The sequence below is a fragment of the Euprymna scolopes genome, chromosome 18, assembly GCF_053919585.1.
Source record: "Euprymna scolopes isolate OS-2025 chromosome 18, ASM5391958v1, whole genome shotgun sequence".
In the NCBI taxonomy this organism is placed as follows: Eukaryota; Metazoa; Mollusca; class Cephalopoda; order Sepiida; family Sepiolidae; genus Euprymna; species Euprymna scolopes.
Window position 1 is genome coordinate 66,398,790 of NC_136499.1, and position 17,696 is coordinate 66,416,485.

General features: G+C 33.7%; 1 protein-coding gene across 1 annotated transcript in view; it reads left to right on the plus strand.

Moving 5' to 3' along the window:
• LOC145297907 (protein MIS12 homolog) overlaps window positions 1–17,696 on the plus strand; it is a 293,967-nt gene that overhangs the window by 95,797 nt on the left and 180,474 nt on the right. Inside the window, exon 2 of the mRNA XM_080144242.1 lies at window positions 9,276–9,406. Within this exon, the coding sequence (XP_080000368.1) occupies window positions 9,307–9,406 (100 nt within the window). The 5' untranslated portion in view covers window positions 9,276–9,306. The remainder of the gene's footprint in view (window positions 1–9,275; window positions 9,407–17,696) is intronic.

Here is a 17,696-nt window from a genome sequence, read left to right on the forward strand (position 1 = left end):
TAGCGCCATGATACTTGACTTTTTCATTTTAAACTTAAATTTAACCCATTATCACCACACAGGCAGTAAGGCCAGACATATGAAATCAACAGTAGGTTCTTTGATATGCCAAGGGTGCATTCAAAATGAATGTTGATGTTTAGAACACAATTGAAGCATGATACTTGACTTTTGATTTTAAACTTTAATTCAAGCTATTATATATAAAAAATAATTTTATAAAATTAACAGTAGGTTCTCTACAGTGCAATGTAGACTACAATATATTGTGAACCAAGTCACTGTGGAGAGACATGTGAAGCTTTCTCCCAGTGCACCATGATGGTCCTCAACTATAACAGTCAATCAATCAATTTGATTGAAAAATGTGCGATTTCTAATGACAATAAAAATATGGGAGTGTGAATCTCTTCCTGAACTTCCTCAAAACCTCAACATAATATTCCTTTTTGACTGTCTGTCCAGTGGAAACCCAGTGCATGTAGATAATGCCCCTGCTGTTAAAAAGAAAAGAGAGATCATCATAAGTCTCTGCATGGATTTGCTCTGTCTGTCCTTTTTGAGTCTCTCTGTCTCTTGCAGTAGATAGCAGTAGATAAATAAAATTTATATATGATAGGTTTCTTCAGGTTATTTAAATGAAGTTCATAATAAAAATAATGATCAAATTTGAATTGGCTTTCGGAACTTTGCAAGGTTATCTCCCTTGGCAGAGTCCTGGATATGACCTTAAACTTTATACGATGGTGAGGCCTCAGCTTGCGGGCTCTGAGGAGTGTGGAGCCACCCTTTAATTGCCATTGCTCCCAGGTCCACTCTGACCCAGAGTGGTAGTACCTGTTAGGGTCCCAACTATGGGTTAAATAGAAACTGACTTGCAAAAAACAAATATATTCTATTAAAAAAGTTTTCTTCAAAATCTTTGGATTCGGCATTAAATAACCTGAAAAGGGTTGATATGCCGCAAAACAAAAACAACCAACCAACCCTTGGACAGGTTGAAAGTTGAGTTAGAATGGGTTCCGTTTGAGATGGAAAAGAGTTTAAAATTGATAGATTCAAATACCATATTTTCATAGATGATGCGATAAACATTTCAAATATAATAAAATAAAATAAATCACAGAAAAATTTTAAGTATAAAAAGTTTCCTTTTCTTTTTTTTCCTTTTGGTTTCTTTAGTGTCCAAAACATTAAATGGAAAAATTTTCTAATTTTATTATTTGAATTTTAAGTTGTTCAGAAAAACGAGATTTGAACGAGATCTTGTAATGTATGTATATGATTCCAATTCCGGTTTTAAAACAGATGAGTATTGGCTGAAGAGAGCTTGATATGAGTATCTAAATTGGTCCCCTATTATCAGTTTTGAAACCGACGGTACCAATGACTTATCTAAACTTTCTGGAAATATATATATATATGTATATATATATCTCACTTTTGAGGCCACATGGAAAAGAAAATACTTTAAGGGGGATAATTTGTGGACTATGATAAAAATTTGTTTATCTTTGATCATAATATTTTAATAATAGTAAAAAATATTTTAGAAAATACACCTCAATTTAATTAAAACCAATGGTTTTAATTAGATTGAGGTGCATTTTCTAAAATAGTTTTTTTAAGGTGTGTGCTATATTGGGATTCAAAAACAAAAAAAGTCTGGGTTATATCTAGATTATTATCATAAATACAGTTTTTTTCTGTACTACTATTCATTCTTGTTATAGATGCTATGTATGTTTTGCTCACCTCAAAGAGTAAATCTGACCTGCAACATGTCCAACCCTGAAAGGACACGCTGGCGCAGTTTGGTTATAAAGCTGAAATATTTAACCACCGATAAAAACAAACATGGTCCCATCCAAGTTAACAGACAGGATCTTCCACAAGTGCATGCTTTCAAATATTTCTGTTTGACACTGCAACATCCTGTGTACAACTGGCATACCAACACTAGCATCCGCTGTGACTGCAAAATCAGTGACCATCTACTGGATTGCTGTGAGACCTGCTTTGAGTGCTTATCGACTATGAAGAAGGCAGAGTGAGGATTCACCAATATTGAAACCAAAATGATCTGTTAGATGCCTGGAATTAAACTACTTGACTACATCCGCAATGAGTATATGCGAAAGCACTATAGCATCGTACCAATTATGAGCAAGATGAAGGAATGGCAACTTGGATGGTGTGTCAGTCACAACAACCTTTCAATAATTAAAACCGTTGAGTTATGAGAAAGGGCCAATTGAATTTTATTTTAACTATGTTCATTGGCAAGTTAAGATCATAAGTATATATTACATAATGAGAGCTGTTTTTGGATTTCTTATACCATTTTCTTTTACATGTGGATTTACACTCTTTTGAATTTTCATAATAATGATCATGCAATGCTCTTAGATTTTTCACTTAATAACTTCACCAATAATTTAGTTAAAAATTAAAGAATGGATTCAAAAGAAAATCCTGCACTTCAGTTTTGTGTACACTGAGTAAATGCTGTCTTTTTTCAAGGGAAATCATGCAATATCAGACTACTACTACTACTACTACTACTACTAAGTTAATCTAAGACTTTTTTCCTTTATATTTATATCATGCAAAATACATGTTAAAATATTTTTGGAATTGAGTCATGTTTAAAAAAATTACATCTATTTTAATTGTTCTAATTAGCCATATGTTTTCCTCCTCCCCACTCCTTATTTATACAGCCTCTATCACTCTCCCTTCTTTCACTCTTTATCTATTTCTGTCTTATTACCTTTGGCTGTTAATAAGCAAACCATAAAATAGAAAATTAGAATAATTCATTATAAGAATTAGAAATAGCACCATAGTATTAATACTATTTCAAAAAGTAAGAAAGAGGAGATATAGTAAAAACTAAGACTTATTTTATTTTTTAAAGATTTATTGGCTTTGCCAACTCACTTTTTCACGATTAAAACAATCGAATCTAAGCTCATTATATTGTTTTTTAATATATACATATATGTATATATACATGCCAATAAAATTTCTCTTTCAAACTTTATAATCATGTTAAGAAAAAAGATATTAATATTAAATGCCAACTTATCAAAAAGATTCTGATGGCACAATCTGTAAATTATGCTTTTGAAAGAAATTAGAATTGAAAAAATAAAGAGAAATTGCAGATAATTGTAATTTAAAAATAGTGTTAATTACTAAATAAAAAGAATTAATTTACAGGTTCGTGTAGATCATTGCATGTAAAACAGACTGAATATGTGATGACACATCTGCATGTAATCTACACTATTCTTATACAAGTTTGGAGTTATTTCCCTTTCATTATTCCTTCAGTTCTATTCCTGTAAGGTGAAATTCCTTTTTTGGGAATCAAGTGATATTTTGAGAATCATCAATCAGGGAGATATATACTTCAACATTAAAGATGGCTTCAAACTTATGTCTACAGATTTTTTTTTCTGTTAAGTACCATGGTGTAATGTCACTTTTTTTAAAATAAAAAGATGACAAACCTATGGCCATTCTAAAAACCAATGATACAGATTGCTTAAAGATTTGGTAAATTTATGTCTGCCAAAGTTCAAAAACTTTTGGTAATGGAATAGCTGCCATTGATTTTCTTTTTTGCAACAGAATGGAAGTGCTTCTGTATTTTTAAAAATACGTTTTTGTAACTATGGCTGATAGAACAAGTACAGAATAGATTTTGCCAATGGCTATCGACTAATTAAAATCAGGCCAATCGATAGATTTGTCTGAGAATATAGAAAGATAACGTTTGTCGGACGGAATTTTGACTAGGTTTTATGATCTATTTTTGTAAATATAGATATCAGCGTGAGTGTGTGTGTGTGTGTGTGTGTGTGTGTGTGTGTGTGTGTGTGTGTGTGCATGTATGTGTATGTTTTGCATTGGTTTTATCTTTTTTCCTGCATAGACATTTTTAGGTTTTTCACTTAACCCTGTAGACATAGCGATCTTTTTCTAAAGATTGTATCACTCCATTTTATGTTATATTTGCTTCCCATTGAATTTGGCTTTTGAAATGGGTAACCACTGCTGTCAAGCAAATTTGCTTTGCCTCCATTAAAGCATGTAGATAACATTGTGGTATGAATACACAAGAATAGCTGTACATTAAATGTCGATACTTATATATATTTTATCAGAATATACAGAGCCAGTAAACCTTCCCTTTTAAAATGTGTTTCATTGTATAAGACAGACAAGATACTCTTTAGACTTTTCTCAATAACTTTTCATCTGCTCCTCATGAATACTGGACAAATAAAAATAAAAACCTCAAAATATCAATTGAAAATTTTCTTTATTCCATTAGTAAGAAAAAAAAAATGGTATTTTAAAGCACATGTGAACAGTTATTGAAAACAAGACTAAAGTGTTTATTGGTCGCATTGAAGGAATGGATGAGGGTTCTTGGGTTAGTAGATGTAGAAAACCGTGTTCAGTTCACAGAAGGTGACCAAGAAAAAACATGGAAGGAAGTAATTAGGATGGATGTAAGACAAAAATAAACATAAAATGACTAAAACTGCCACTTTAGGATACATTCAAATACGGTAGTGTTTGAATGTATGGTATTAGTCATTTAGAACTGCTTTAAAGCTTCACTGCTCACTCATTTTTCGCTTAAATTTGAAACAGTTATTACAGTTTATAGATCACCTTCTCAGCTATATTGTGAAAAAGAAATTTCAATTTTCGTTCAATAAAACAAAAGGTATGATGAATTTTCTGGTGTTCAAAATTGTAAAAATATGTAAGGTGAGCGACGCTTTTTATGACTGGTTTTCATAACAACCACATCTCTTCAACAATGACTGTTGCTACTAATTTATTGCTGTCGCAGAAAGAGAAGTAATAAGGGAAACAGAGAGAATGAAAGCATAAACGGGAGATAATTGGGGGATTTTATTGAAAGCAGACGAGTGCCATACATTGTTATTACATATGTGTTTATGGGGGCAAAGTGATAAGACTGAAATTAAACAAAGAACAAGTGAATTTATTGGAAGCCTAGAAACATCATGGATTACAATAGAAAAATATGAGCATGAAAAGTAATATGATTATGCTTAAACATGGAAAAGTAAAGGACTAGTTGTTAAAACTGGAAAAGAAAAGGACAAGATATTCTAGTAAAAACTATAATAAATTTATAACTTAAAATATTGCAGCATTAAGAATTAAAAAAAAAATTCAATTTATAACATTATATAATCAATTCTTAATGCTGCAATATTTTAAGTTATAAATTTATTATAGTTTTTACTAGAATATCTTGTCCTTTTCTTTTCCAGTTTTAACAACGAGTCCTTTACTTTTCCATGTTTAAGCATAACCATATTACTTTTCATGCTCGCATTTTTCTATTGTTATAGATAGAAATTAGTTTTGAAACCAGTTTCTAAAAGTCGTTCAACACATGCTCGCAATTAAAATCGGCGTTATCCTTTTTATATTTGCCCCATGCAAAAACTGGCATCATCAATCCATTCAGAGAAGCTTTACATCGTAAAGAAGTTCAGGTAAAATATTTGTCGTATAAATCCAATCAGGATCAGCAGAGTGTAATCTAGTACTTGATTCGTTTGTTCTTATCACCCCTGGCTATAAATGTGATCATCCAAATCTCGGTGATCATATTCTATCTTCATACCAAAATCATTTGAGGATATTTTTTTCTATATAATTAGAAGTTATCTGGGTTTTAAATCTATTCTTTAATTATTTTGTGTATTCTTGGATGAAAAGGAAAATAATAATATTGTATAATTTAAAGAATCGATAAGAGTTCTTGGGTTTGTAGATGTAGGACAGTTGAGTTAACAAGGTTAGTTCCGAGAGGAAAGCCAAGGAAAACGTAGGAGAAAGTGGTAAAAATGAACCCGAAGGATAAATAAATGCCCAGCCAGAGATAGGTTAGCTTGGAAGTCAGTTTCTAAAAGCTATCCAATGCAATCCTGCATTTAAAATAGACATTAAATCAAATATGATTATGATTGGTTGGACACCTACTTTAATATCACCCACAAAGAATAACATAGTTAAACACAAATTTTCCACTTGCAAATCTATTTCCAAAAATCTAGTATGTCGTTGTTATTTGTTTTACATGTTGACATGTATTGGATAGCTTTTAGATATTTACATTCAAACTAACTTTGCTCTAGCAAAGTCTTTTTTTTTTTTTCATCCCTCTTTCTTTCAAGATCACCTTGTAGCACTCCATAGTTTTCCTTGATCTTCCCAAGTGAACTGAACTTGCTATCTCAACTGTTCTACATCGACTAACCTGAGGGAGAGCAAGAGAGATACTTTTTAGGAACTTTTGATGTAAAAATTGTTTTATGTTTACTAAGGAGGAAGCTATTTATGTTTGAATTTGAAGGGAAAACAAGTGGATTTTTTAGTGGATAGAAGAATATGTGTTCAGTGAATAAACACAACTCTAAATAACATGCAACTTTATTCACATGAAGATGAAACCATATGTTTGAAGTGTTTCAATGAAAGAGAAATTATAACTATACACACGATTGTGTCTTTGAATATCTGAAAAAAAAAAAAAAGAGGACAACAAGGAGGTAATTAACAAAAGTATATACTTGCAGAGTGTACAGATGTTGCAATATTTTTGGCATAAAGTGAGGGTATGATCATACTCAGGGGTGATAAGACTGAACCAACCAGATATCAGATTACACTCTGCTGATCCTGACTGGATTAATACTACAAATATTTTACAAACGGCTGTCAATTTCATTAATATCCTTGGTAAAGACATGAATCCAGCGTTTCTTCTGATTATGGATGAAATATTAAGTTAGACAAGATTCTTGAGCCTTGGCAGAAGAAATATGCGAAAACAAATGATGCAAGTTTATTAGTGCCATACCAAGCATTTGCACCATTCAGCATGCCTCAAATGATTCAATCAACAAACCAAGAAATATTTTAACATGTATTTTGTGTGATGAAAATATATAGAAAATTGGAAATTGTTGATAAATTCATGTAAGTATAATACACTGTGTTTCATTTTACTTCGGTTGAAGTTCTCAGAAATCAAGGGGCCTCCTTCCTTAGGCCAACGCTTGATCTCTATATGATACATAGATATTCAAATAGTCTATCGAAATTCTCTTTTACTTCTCTTAACGTTGAATTAGTAAAGAAGTTGAGAACATAATTTTTCTCTCTCCAATTAGCCATTTAAATATATTATCGTATATCTTTCTTGTGGTCTCTTGGTTTCACCATATTCCAGAACAAGAATTTATCTAGTCTGGTGGAGTATCTAGCTTTGTGCTGTTACTTGAGGTAACATCACTTGAAACAAGTGCACCGTTTCTTGTAAAAGTCAGTGTTGGTTGGCCATACTAAGGAGATCTTATTTAGGCCACAAATACTGTGTTATTTTTAACATTTCGTTAGTTTACTTGTAAGGAAAAAGTATCCTCATGCCAGGTTGTCTTGACAAACTTTTGTATAGAGAGACCTTAGACTCTCGAGAATAGTAGGCATTCACCTTCTCTCTTATAATAATATTTGTGTGTGTGTAAATTTAGATATAAGAACTACACCTGTCTGAAGTATATACACATAGAATAAGTAGTATATCGTAACTGCTAGTTTTTTGCCATCTATATATATAAAAGCCAAAGTGTGTGTGTGTGTGTGTTTGTGCATGTGCATTTTTTCCTGTATGTCCAGCAAAGGCCTTTTTCTGGCTGCTTCTTGGCTTGCTTGCTCATTCTTATAACTTTTTATATGCTATACCGAGATGATAATATCTAACACTTACGAAACGACGTTGTAAAAATCTTTTATTTCAGTCATTTTTATCTTAAAAAATTTGTGCTGTGAATTCGTTTTCTCTGCTCCTGCTATGGCGTGAGATTTGACCTAGAAAACCACCTTTATTTTTAAATGCTTATTTTTGACTCTTTTTAAAGCCCCTGGCTTCGTGACGTCATGCTATGTCATCAGACTATTAATCTCAAGGCTTCGGGTTCGAGCCTACCTCCCTCACAAAACTTTTTTCGCTGTTTTTTTTTGGGGGGGTTTTTGTTCGTTTTTTTTTTTTTTAAAAATATTTAAACAGGGCTATTACTTCTAGTTTCCATCTACCACCGCCCAACACACACACACACACACACACACACACACACACACACACACACACACACACACACACACACACAGAGTTTTAATATTGAAACAGGGTTATTTATGCCATTTTTTGCGTTCGCTGTTTTTTTTTTTTTCAGATTTTTTCAAAGAAGTTTTAACACTTTGTTTTGTATACGTTCGTTTTTTTTTTTCATCATGTTCGCGTTTTCTTTTTCAGTTTTTGTTTTTTCGAGTTGAAGAAATTTTAATATCGTTCATTTGCATCATGTTTGTTTATTGTTTTTTTTTTATATTATTTAAACAGGGTTATTACTTAGCTTATTCTTTTGTTTAGATCCCCACCCCACCCCAACATACACACCTCTAAACACCCGAGCAACGCCGGGTACCCCTGCTAGTCTATTATATAATCCCACTTGTCTGTTTAAATGCATGCATGTATGTTTGTATGTCTGTCTAAAACTTTCGACAGAGGCGAAAGATTTTCACAAGATTGGTATTGTTTTTTCGCCAACCCTTCGGACGACAAATATTGAAGAATTGGCTAAATACATTAATTCCTTCACCCTCAACTGGGCACTTTTCTACAAGGAGGGGGTCGCTTTTTTGGCTGATATTTTCAAAATTCGTCCCCTCTTTTCGATTGACTAGCCTTAATTTAAACCTTCGCCACTTCTGGCTTTGGTCCTGGATATGAACTTAAACTATATCTGATGATGAGGCCCCAGCTTGTGGGCTTTGGGGAGTATGGAGCCACCCTTTAATTGCCATTGCTCCTAGGTCCACTCTGGCCCAGAGTGGTAGTACCTGTTAGGGTCCCAACTATGGGTTAAATAAAAACCAACTTGAAAACAACAAATATATTCTATTAAAAAAATTTTCTTCAAAATCTTTGGATTTGGAATTAAATAACCTGAAAAGGGTTGATATGCCGTAAACCAACCAACTAACTTCTGGTTTTGCAATGGCAAAGATGTCACATTTTTTGTTTTTCCTCCTTCATCACTGCAATACTTGTCATGTACTTTCTATTTTGTATCTTTTATTGGTAACAAGAAAGACAACCAACTCCACGTATTCTTGTCACTTACATTCATTTTCTTTCTTATCAGTTGTTGGTCAAGTAAAGAAAGGCAAACTAAAATGGCTGAAAACATACAGGATCCAAACAAGAACCTCCTGATGATGGAAGAGTATTCAACACAGTACTTGGGTTTTACTCCAAAGTCATTCTGCAATGGAAGTAAGTAATTTTTTTTTTTTTCAGCGTCACACCCAAAGATGTATCAAGTTGTGTGTATTTGTTTTAATTTGCAGTTATGATGTGTTAATATAGTAAGAAATTACCATATTAGGTACTATTAGATTGTCTGGAAAGTTTGCGCTGATGTTTAGTAGTTTATGTTTTGACACATTATTACATGTCAAATGACTGACATGTATAATGTACGATTTAAGCATTTAACTTATATTAATTTTGAAGCCCTTTGATAATGGAAGCTTGTAAGATAGCCTAATATGTGGCTTTGGGCCATCAACATTAATGTGGGACACACTTTGGAGATGACAGATGGTGAGTGGATGTGTCCGTAATTTTTAGGATGTCATTGTGCAACATACTTCCTTATGCAAGCCTGTAGAGTGAGACTGGCAATTTTCTCCATCGGATCTGTGGCAGACAGTATTGTACTGTTTCAATCAAGTAAGTGTATACTTAAATTTTTAAATTATTGTTTACTTATTTATTAAGGTACTAGTGGTTCAGCCCGGCTTTGCTCATAATATTAGGAAAATAAACAAATATTTTACTTATTTGGCTTTCAAGCGCACTTGATGCATATTTTATTTTATTCAAATTAAAACAACGTTTCGATATGAACTCTCATTCTTTGATGTTATTCTCGCATTGCCCACGCACAGTTCAAACATTTCAAAGTACAACCGCTAGAAACAACGCGTGGCTCTTTACAAACTTCTTTCTCCAAATTTACAACATGGCAAGGAAGAAGAAGGGGAAAAAACACACACTGAAGATGGAGGATACCTCTGAAATATATTTGTGATAAATTTCAAACAAGTAAAATATTTTATTTTCCTAATTGTATTTGACTTTCAAGCGCACTTGATGCATATTTTATACAAAAATAAAAAATTTTCTCTACAAAACAATCAAACTAAACACTGTGAATAAATATTTGATGATATAAAGGACTTGAAACTTAGAAAACTTTTACTAAAATGATTGAATTTGACATTAAATAAACTGAAAAGGGTTTATATGCTGTAAAACAAAATAACCAAACCAAATCTTTCTTGGTCTGTGTATGGGTTTATAAGCAGACTATTTTGGTTATTTCTCATTAATTTCCGTAGCAGATTTCTCCAGAGTAAAGGTATTTTGTGAATTGGGGAGGAAAAAACCCAATAAACTTCATTCTCTTTTCACCCCAATGTCACTTTTCACAAAACGTGAACATCTTCTGACAATAGTAGACATCAAAATGAGTCTCTTTTTAAATCTTGTTATTGACAGTCAGAAAAGAAAGAAAGAAAGAAAAAATTTTTTGTCACTGTTGAGTCTTTTATCACATTGGTACCACTAGGTGTTTGGTGTATGTGGAGGGGGGGGTTTAGAGCATAAGACCTGAAAGTTAATTGCAGTAAGGTCTTGTTCTGGAAATATATGAATTATACATTGACGCTACCCCCTCCCATTCCTTTTTTCTCATTCATGTCAATTTTGATTTCCTGTGGGCAAACCTATAGTTCTGGCCTCTTGTCACCATAGATGAATGAGTCGACCTTGATAACCAATAACAAACAAGCCATCATATCTGGCGTGTTGTTGCTGTTTTCAAGGTGATTAATGATTAGTTACTTTGGAACTGTTTTCTTAAAAAAAGAATGATGGTTATTTAGAATTAGATTTGATTAAAAATACAATAAAATACATAAAAATATTTATGATGTACATACTTGTCAAGGAACAAATATGTCATATTCCAAAAATATAAATTGATCAAGTATTTGTTTTAAATTAAGAAAATCAAATTTTGCAATTTTTAGCAATTAACATTTTTTAATTATTTTGAATACGAATAAAATCTCTGTAGTCCAATTGAGTTGTTGTACTTGAATTTTAACACATTCTAAAAAATATGGCAGATTCTTGACTTCATCTAACTTCCTTAGAATTGATTCTTTTCAGTTAAAAAGAAAAAAAAAACTGCTTTATCACTTTACAAAATTTTTGGAATACGACATTTTTGTTCTGTGATGAGTGCATAAAGATATTTTTTTGTATTTTTTTTTAATCACATGTAATCTATCTATCTATCTATCTATCTATCTATCTATCTATCTATATGTATAAAAGCGAAAATGTGTATGTATGTGTATGTATGTATGTTCGCTTTTTGTGTATGTCTGAAAAAGGCTTTTTTCCGGCAGCTTCTCAAGGCAGTCGCTCATTTTTAAAACTTTTTATATGCTGTCTAAATGATAATATCTCTGATTTAACAACGGGGGTCGCCTGTCTATTTAATTTGCCCGACTTTGAAACGTTAAATATTCGACATTTTGGGATTGCTGCATGTTTGCTTTTGTTTTTTGGTATAAAAAAAGCGAAACTCGATTCGAATCCTGGCCCAGGGCCAGTGACCTCTAGAAAGCGATGTAACGTTTGGTCAATGTCGGCTTACCGTCGTCATATCAGGCGGTTGCTTTCATTTCAAGACGAGCCATTCCCGTAATAAATGGGGGAGCTGTTTTTCCCCAAAGTTAGGTAAAAACAAATAAACTGGGTTATTGACCTCATTAAAAACTGTCTCGCAGAAAATGTTCACTGTTGAATAGCTATTGCTTAGGTCGTCGTAACGCTCGCACAAAATGTTAACTCTATGACTTCCACTTGACGTCATTTAGTGCGGGCACCTATCAATTCTCTTAATTAAATAAATTCGAACTTCTTTCAGTAACTCATTCTTGCTGGCTGAGCGGTTAACCTGTCATGTTTTTTTCACATTTTATTTTCCAACTTCGCCTCAGGGCTTCGGGTTCGATTCTACCTAATTACCAAAACTTTTTTTACCCCCCCCCCCGTGTTTCTTTTTTAGTTAAGAGCACACGCACCTTGAAACACCCAGGCAACACCGGGTACTCCCGCTAGTATATCTATATATATAAAAGGCAAAATGTGTGCGACCGTTTTGTGTATGTCTTCAAAAGGCTTTTCTCGCACACGGTTCCGATGTCGTTACGATCGCTTACAACTGTTTATATGGGTCCTAAATAATAATATGTACGATTTTGGAAAGTGCGTGGCATCTAGATTTATTTACGTCGACTTTTACAAAATTATTGCTATTTTGGCTTCTCGCATGTTGATGAGGCTTTTTAGTATAAAAAGCGAAACTAATTCAAAGTTAACAACGAACAACGTTCTCGGCATTGCGCCGGGAAATGTCCAGAAGCAATCAGCTTTGATCAATGTTGTACATCAGACAATTGTTATTCAATCTGGACAATTGGGAGCCGGTTCCCCTCCCACCAACATCTGTTGGGGGAAAAAAACAAAAACAGTCAAACTTGGGTAAACAACTGCGTGACTTCTATTTGACCTTCTTAATTAGGTCAAATGGAAGCAGCAGAGTTAACTTTTATTGCGCACGCCTGTTTTTATAGTTTAATAAATAAATTCAAATGTATGTCGCAGTGGCCTAATGGGTAACGTCGCCTGGTTTTTATTTTTCACACATTAATTTCCAACTCAAGGGTATGGGTTCTATTCTCATACTTACCTACCAAAACATTTTTTTTTATTTAACCCCCCCCCCCCCCCCCCGGAGTTTTGATTTACCTCAAGACACCCAGGCATCGCCGTGTACTTTTCGCTAGTATATATATAAAAGCGAAAATATGTGTATGTATGTATGTTTGTATGTATGTGTGTTTGTGTGTCCGCTAAAAACTTTCGACAGACTGAACAAAAATTAACAAACTTGGTATCATATTGAAGCTCCATCCTTTGCCCGAAGAATATCGAAAAATTGGCCAAAAACGTTAATTTTGTTCACCCCGAAATCGACAATTTTCTACGGGGGATGGGGGGGGGTCAACAAAAACCGTCCTCTCGTGACGACGACCGGTTCTACGCATGCATCAGATGACGTCATGATCTGATTTAGTTTAAATAGTTGAAGAACTGACTAAATTTCATGTACGTTGCATTAGCTCAATTGGTTAGTGCGTTGGTTCATTATCTAAACGTTTTGGGTTTGAATCGTGGTGTGAGATGTCTTTTTTTTTTTTCGATTTTTTTAAAATTTAAGTATTGAACTAGTGTTAATTAAGCCATTTTTCACGTAACGTTCGTTTTTCTGTTTTTTTTTTTTACTTCGCTTATTCTTAGGTTTTCATTAACACCCCCGGCCGACCACACACACCCAAAAACATCCGGGTAAATTTTAATATCGGAACAGGTAGATTTAAGCCATTTTTCATGTTTTTTTTTTTAACGTACGTTTTCCTGTTTTCTTTTTTGCTTTTGTTGTTTCGATTTTTGCATTTAACATCGTTCGTTTGCCTTAAGTTAGTTTTTTTTGTGTTTTTTTTCAATGTTTTTAGTATAAATACAGTGAAACTAAATTCAAACTGTTTGTGTTCTCGGCTTTCACGCCGAAACGTTCAGAAAGCAATCAGCTTTTGATCAATGTGGAGTTTCTCCTTATATCAGACAAATGCTATTCGATTTGGACAATCCATTTTAAATGGAGAGCTACTCCCCCCCATCATCTTGGGGAAGCAAAATCTAAAAATACTGCCACGTCATCGTAACGCTCCCGTGATTACCTCATTTAGCGTCTACCTGTCAATCAAACCTCTTTCACTCGCTTTATAAGCCTTAACTTAACACACTAATCAATTACTCTCACTTCTGGCCGAGACGGTTAAGTGGTTGGCTTTGGTTTCCGCCTCCGCGTCAAGGCTTCCGGGTTTAATTCTGCCTCCCGACCAAAACTATCCGACAGGTTTATTTATGCCATTTTTTTTTTCCGTTTTGGTTTTTCTGATTTTTTTAACATCGTCTTTTTTATAATAAACAGGGTTATTACTTACGCTCCCTCATACACACACCTACAAACATCCGGTCCGGGCAACGTCGGGTAAATTTGGTATCATATTAAAACTCAAATCTTTGGACGAAAAATATCGAAATTTTGGCCCAAACAGTCCCCTCTAAGTTGGTCAGCTGGCCGTTTTTCTGCAGGGGGGGGGGCGGCCAAAAAGTGACGTTTTAACGTTAAATACTACGTAATTCTTATAATTTTAAAACGATTCTAATGTTATTTATACGTAATTGAAAAGCGTTGAGTCATGTCACATGATCTTTATGTCAGCACACTTTAATGGCGACGTTTGTATAGTTTAAATAAGAGACTTTTTATGGTCAGTATCGTACAAATTAAAACATTAACTGTCTGTATCGTACAAATTAAAATATTAACTTACACGTCATGAAAATGTTTCCAACATGATTATCGGGTTAAAAATAGTAAAATACGTGAGTATAATGAAAAATGACAAGGAAAAAAAAAATTATGCTTAAAAGTATTTTGCGATGAGACGAACAATGGCTATGTTTTCAAAACAAAAGAAAAAACGGCCATTTTCTTTTTAGTATTAGTAACACTACGACCTAATTCTGTTTAGAGGGAGAAATGCCAAAGATGAGTCCGCTTGAATTCTAAGAACAGATACTACACTTTGATCATAGCCAAAAGACCAAGTAACCATCTTATACAACTTAATTTCTTACCAAACATTATCTTCTATTAAAAAAAGATACATAATATATATTTATCGTGTACTAAATTGAGACAAGATGTCATATTCCAAAAATCAAGTGAATGAATCTGCATGCTGAGTGCTTATTTGTAACATTTTAAAAATCGCGTAAAGAACGAGTCGGCATGTTAACAAAACAAAACAAACTGACATTTTCTTTTTAGTATTAGTGACACTATAGTATCCTAACTCTGTTTCGCGGGTGGGGGGTGGGCGGAAGATGAGACTGCTTGAATTCTGAGAACAGATGGTATTTATTTGCTCCCCCACTGAGCAAATTAGGCACAAGGCCGTTTTTAATGTGAGGTAAAAACCAGCTCCCCTAAAAGGGGTCACTCTGGTTACCAAAAATAATAATTGTCCCAGTATAGAGGGTTTCCCCTCCATTGACTGGTACAAATTATCTTAAGTGCAGCATCTGAAGAACAGATACTACACTTTGATCTTTGCCAAAAGACCAAGTAACCGTATTATACAGCTTAATTTCCTACCGAAGATTATCTTTCATTAAAAAAAGATGCATAATCTTCTCTATATAAATAAAATGAACTCATTTTTTCCCGTGGGATTTTGACCTTAATAGGATTAAAAATCAAGATATTTCATGCAAATACATTATGCACAAACGGCAGAACAATATCTGAGGTTTGTTATAGGCTTATTAGTTCTCAAATTCCTCGATAATCTTAGATTTCTATACTTTTTCTGCTGAGAAGTCACGGCCAAAATCGGTTAAGATCAATGGAAGTGGTAAAATATTTTCTCTCTTAAAAATTCCTCCTCCCCCTGCCACCACTTAACACCGTTTGGAGATCGGCACAAGGAACAGTTGAGAAGAGAACACCGGTTTGGCTTCGTAGTTCTATCATGTGAAGTTATTTAAAATCACTAAACTAAACTGCAGTGCTCTGTGGCGTAGTGGTTAGGGTGCTGGACAATTCACATTATATTTTCACGTTCGCGCCGACCTACCATAGTGGGTTTTTTTTTTTTTTTCCTAAACAACTGGAATGGACTTTTCTTGGTGGCCGAACTGTTAACGTTGCAGATGTTTTTTTTTTTGTTTTTTGTTTCACACTTTATTTTCCTACTTTTACTCATGACTCCGGGTTTGATCCTTCCTACTTACCTACCATAACATTTTTAACCCCCCCCCGTCCCGGAAACAAACACTCGGGCAACGCCGGGTACGCCCGCTAGTTTATAATAATCGAATACTAAACTGAGACAAGATTCCAAAAATCACATCTGAACTAAAAACATTATTATTTAAAAGGTCATCCTTATTTTCGAGTGACGTTTGTTTCTCTAAAGCTTGACATCCCTTGGATTTAGCTTCGTTGTCGAATACCATTAGAATAATATACTATCATTGTCATAATATGCAAGTGACCGCCATTTTATGTAGCTTCATTGTCGAATACCATCAGATTAATATACAATCATTGTAATAATATGCGTGTGACCTCCTTTGGATATAGCTTCATTGTCGAATACCATTAGATTAATATGCAATCAGTTATAATATGCGAGTTACCTCCCTTTGATGTGGCTTCATTGTAGTATACCATTAGAATAATATACAATCATTGTTATAATATGCGTGACTACTTGGGAATACAAAATGCTTTATGTAGCTTACCAGAGTTAAGCAACAATGAGCCTGGATATTATCAGATGGGTGACTACTTGGGAATACATAATGCTTTATGTAGAAAACCAAAGTTAAGCAACAATGAGCTTGGTGATTATCAGATGGGTAACTACTTTGGAATACAAAATACATTTTGTAGATAACCAAAGTTAAGCAACAATGAACTGGGTCATTATCAGATGGGTGACTAATTAGAAATACATAATGCTTTTTGTAGATAAAAAACGTTAAGCAACAATGGGCTTGGTGATTGTTAGACGGGTAACTACTTGGGATTACCAAATACTTATTAAGATCACCAAAGTTAAGCAACAATTAGCTTGGTTATTATAGGATGGGTAACTATTTGGGAATACAAAATGCTTTATATTGGTCACCAAAGTTAAGCAACTTTGTCATGGTCATTCTAAAACTGGAGACTACTTGGGAATACAAAATGCTTTATGTAGCTTATCAAAGTTAAGCAACAATGAGCCTGGCCATTATCAGATGGGTAACTACTTGGGAATACAAAATGCTTTATGTAGATAACTAAAGTTAAGGTACAATGAGCTTGGTCATTATCAGAAGGGTGACTAGTAGGTAATACAAAATGCTTTATGTAGATAACAAAATTTAAGCAACAATTAGCATGGTCATTATTTGATGGGTGACTAATTGGGTATACAAAATTCTTTATGTAGATCACAAATGTTAGGCAACAATGAGCTTGTTCATCATTATTAGATGGGCGACTACTTGGAAATACAAAATGGTGTATGTAGATAACCAAAGTTAAGCAACAATGAGCTTGGTCATCATCAGATGGGTAACTACTTGAGAATACAAAATGTTTTATGTAAGTCACCAATATTAGGGAACAATAAGCTTGGTCATTATCAGATGGGTGACTACTTGGAAATACAGAATGCTATATGTAGATCACAAAAGTTAAGCAACAATTAGCTTGGCCATTATCAGATGGGTGACTACTTTGGATACAAAATGTTTTATGTAGATTATCAAAGTAATGCAACAATAAGTTTGGTCATTA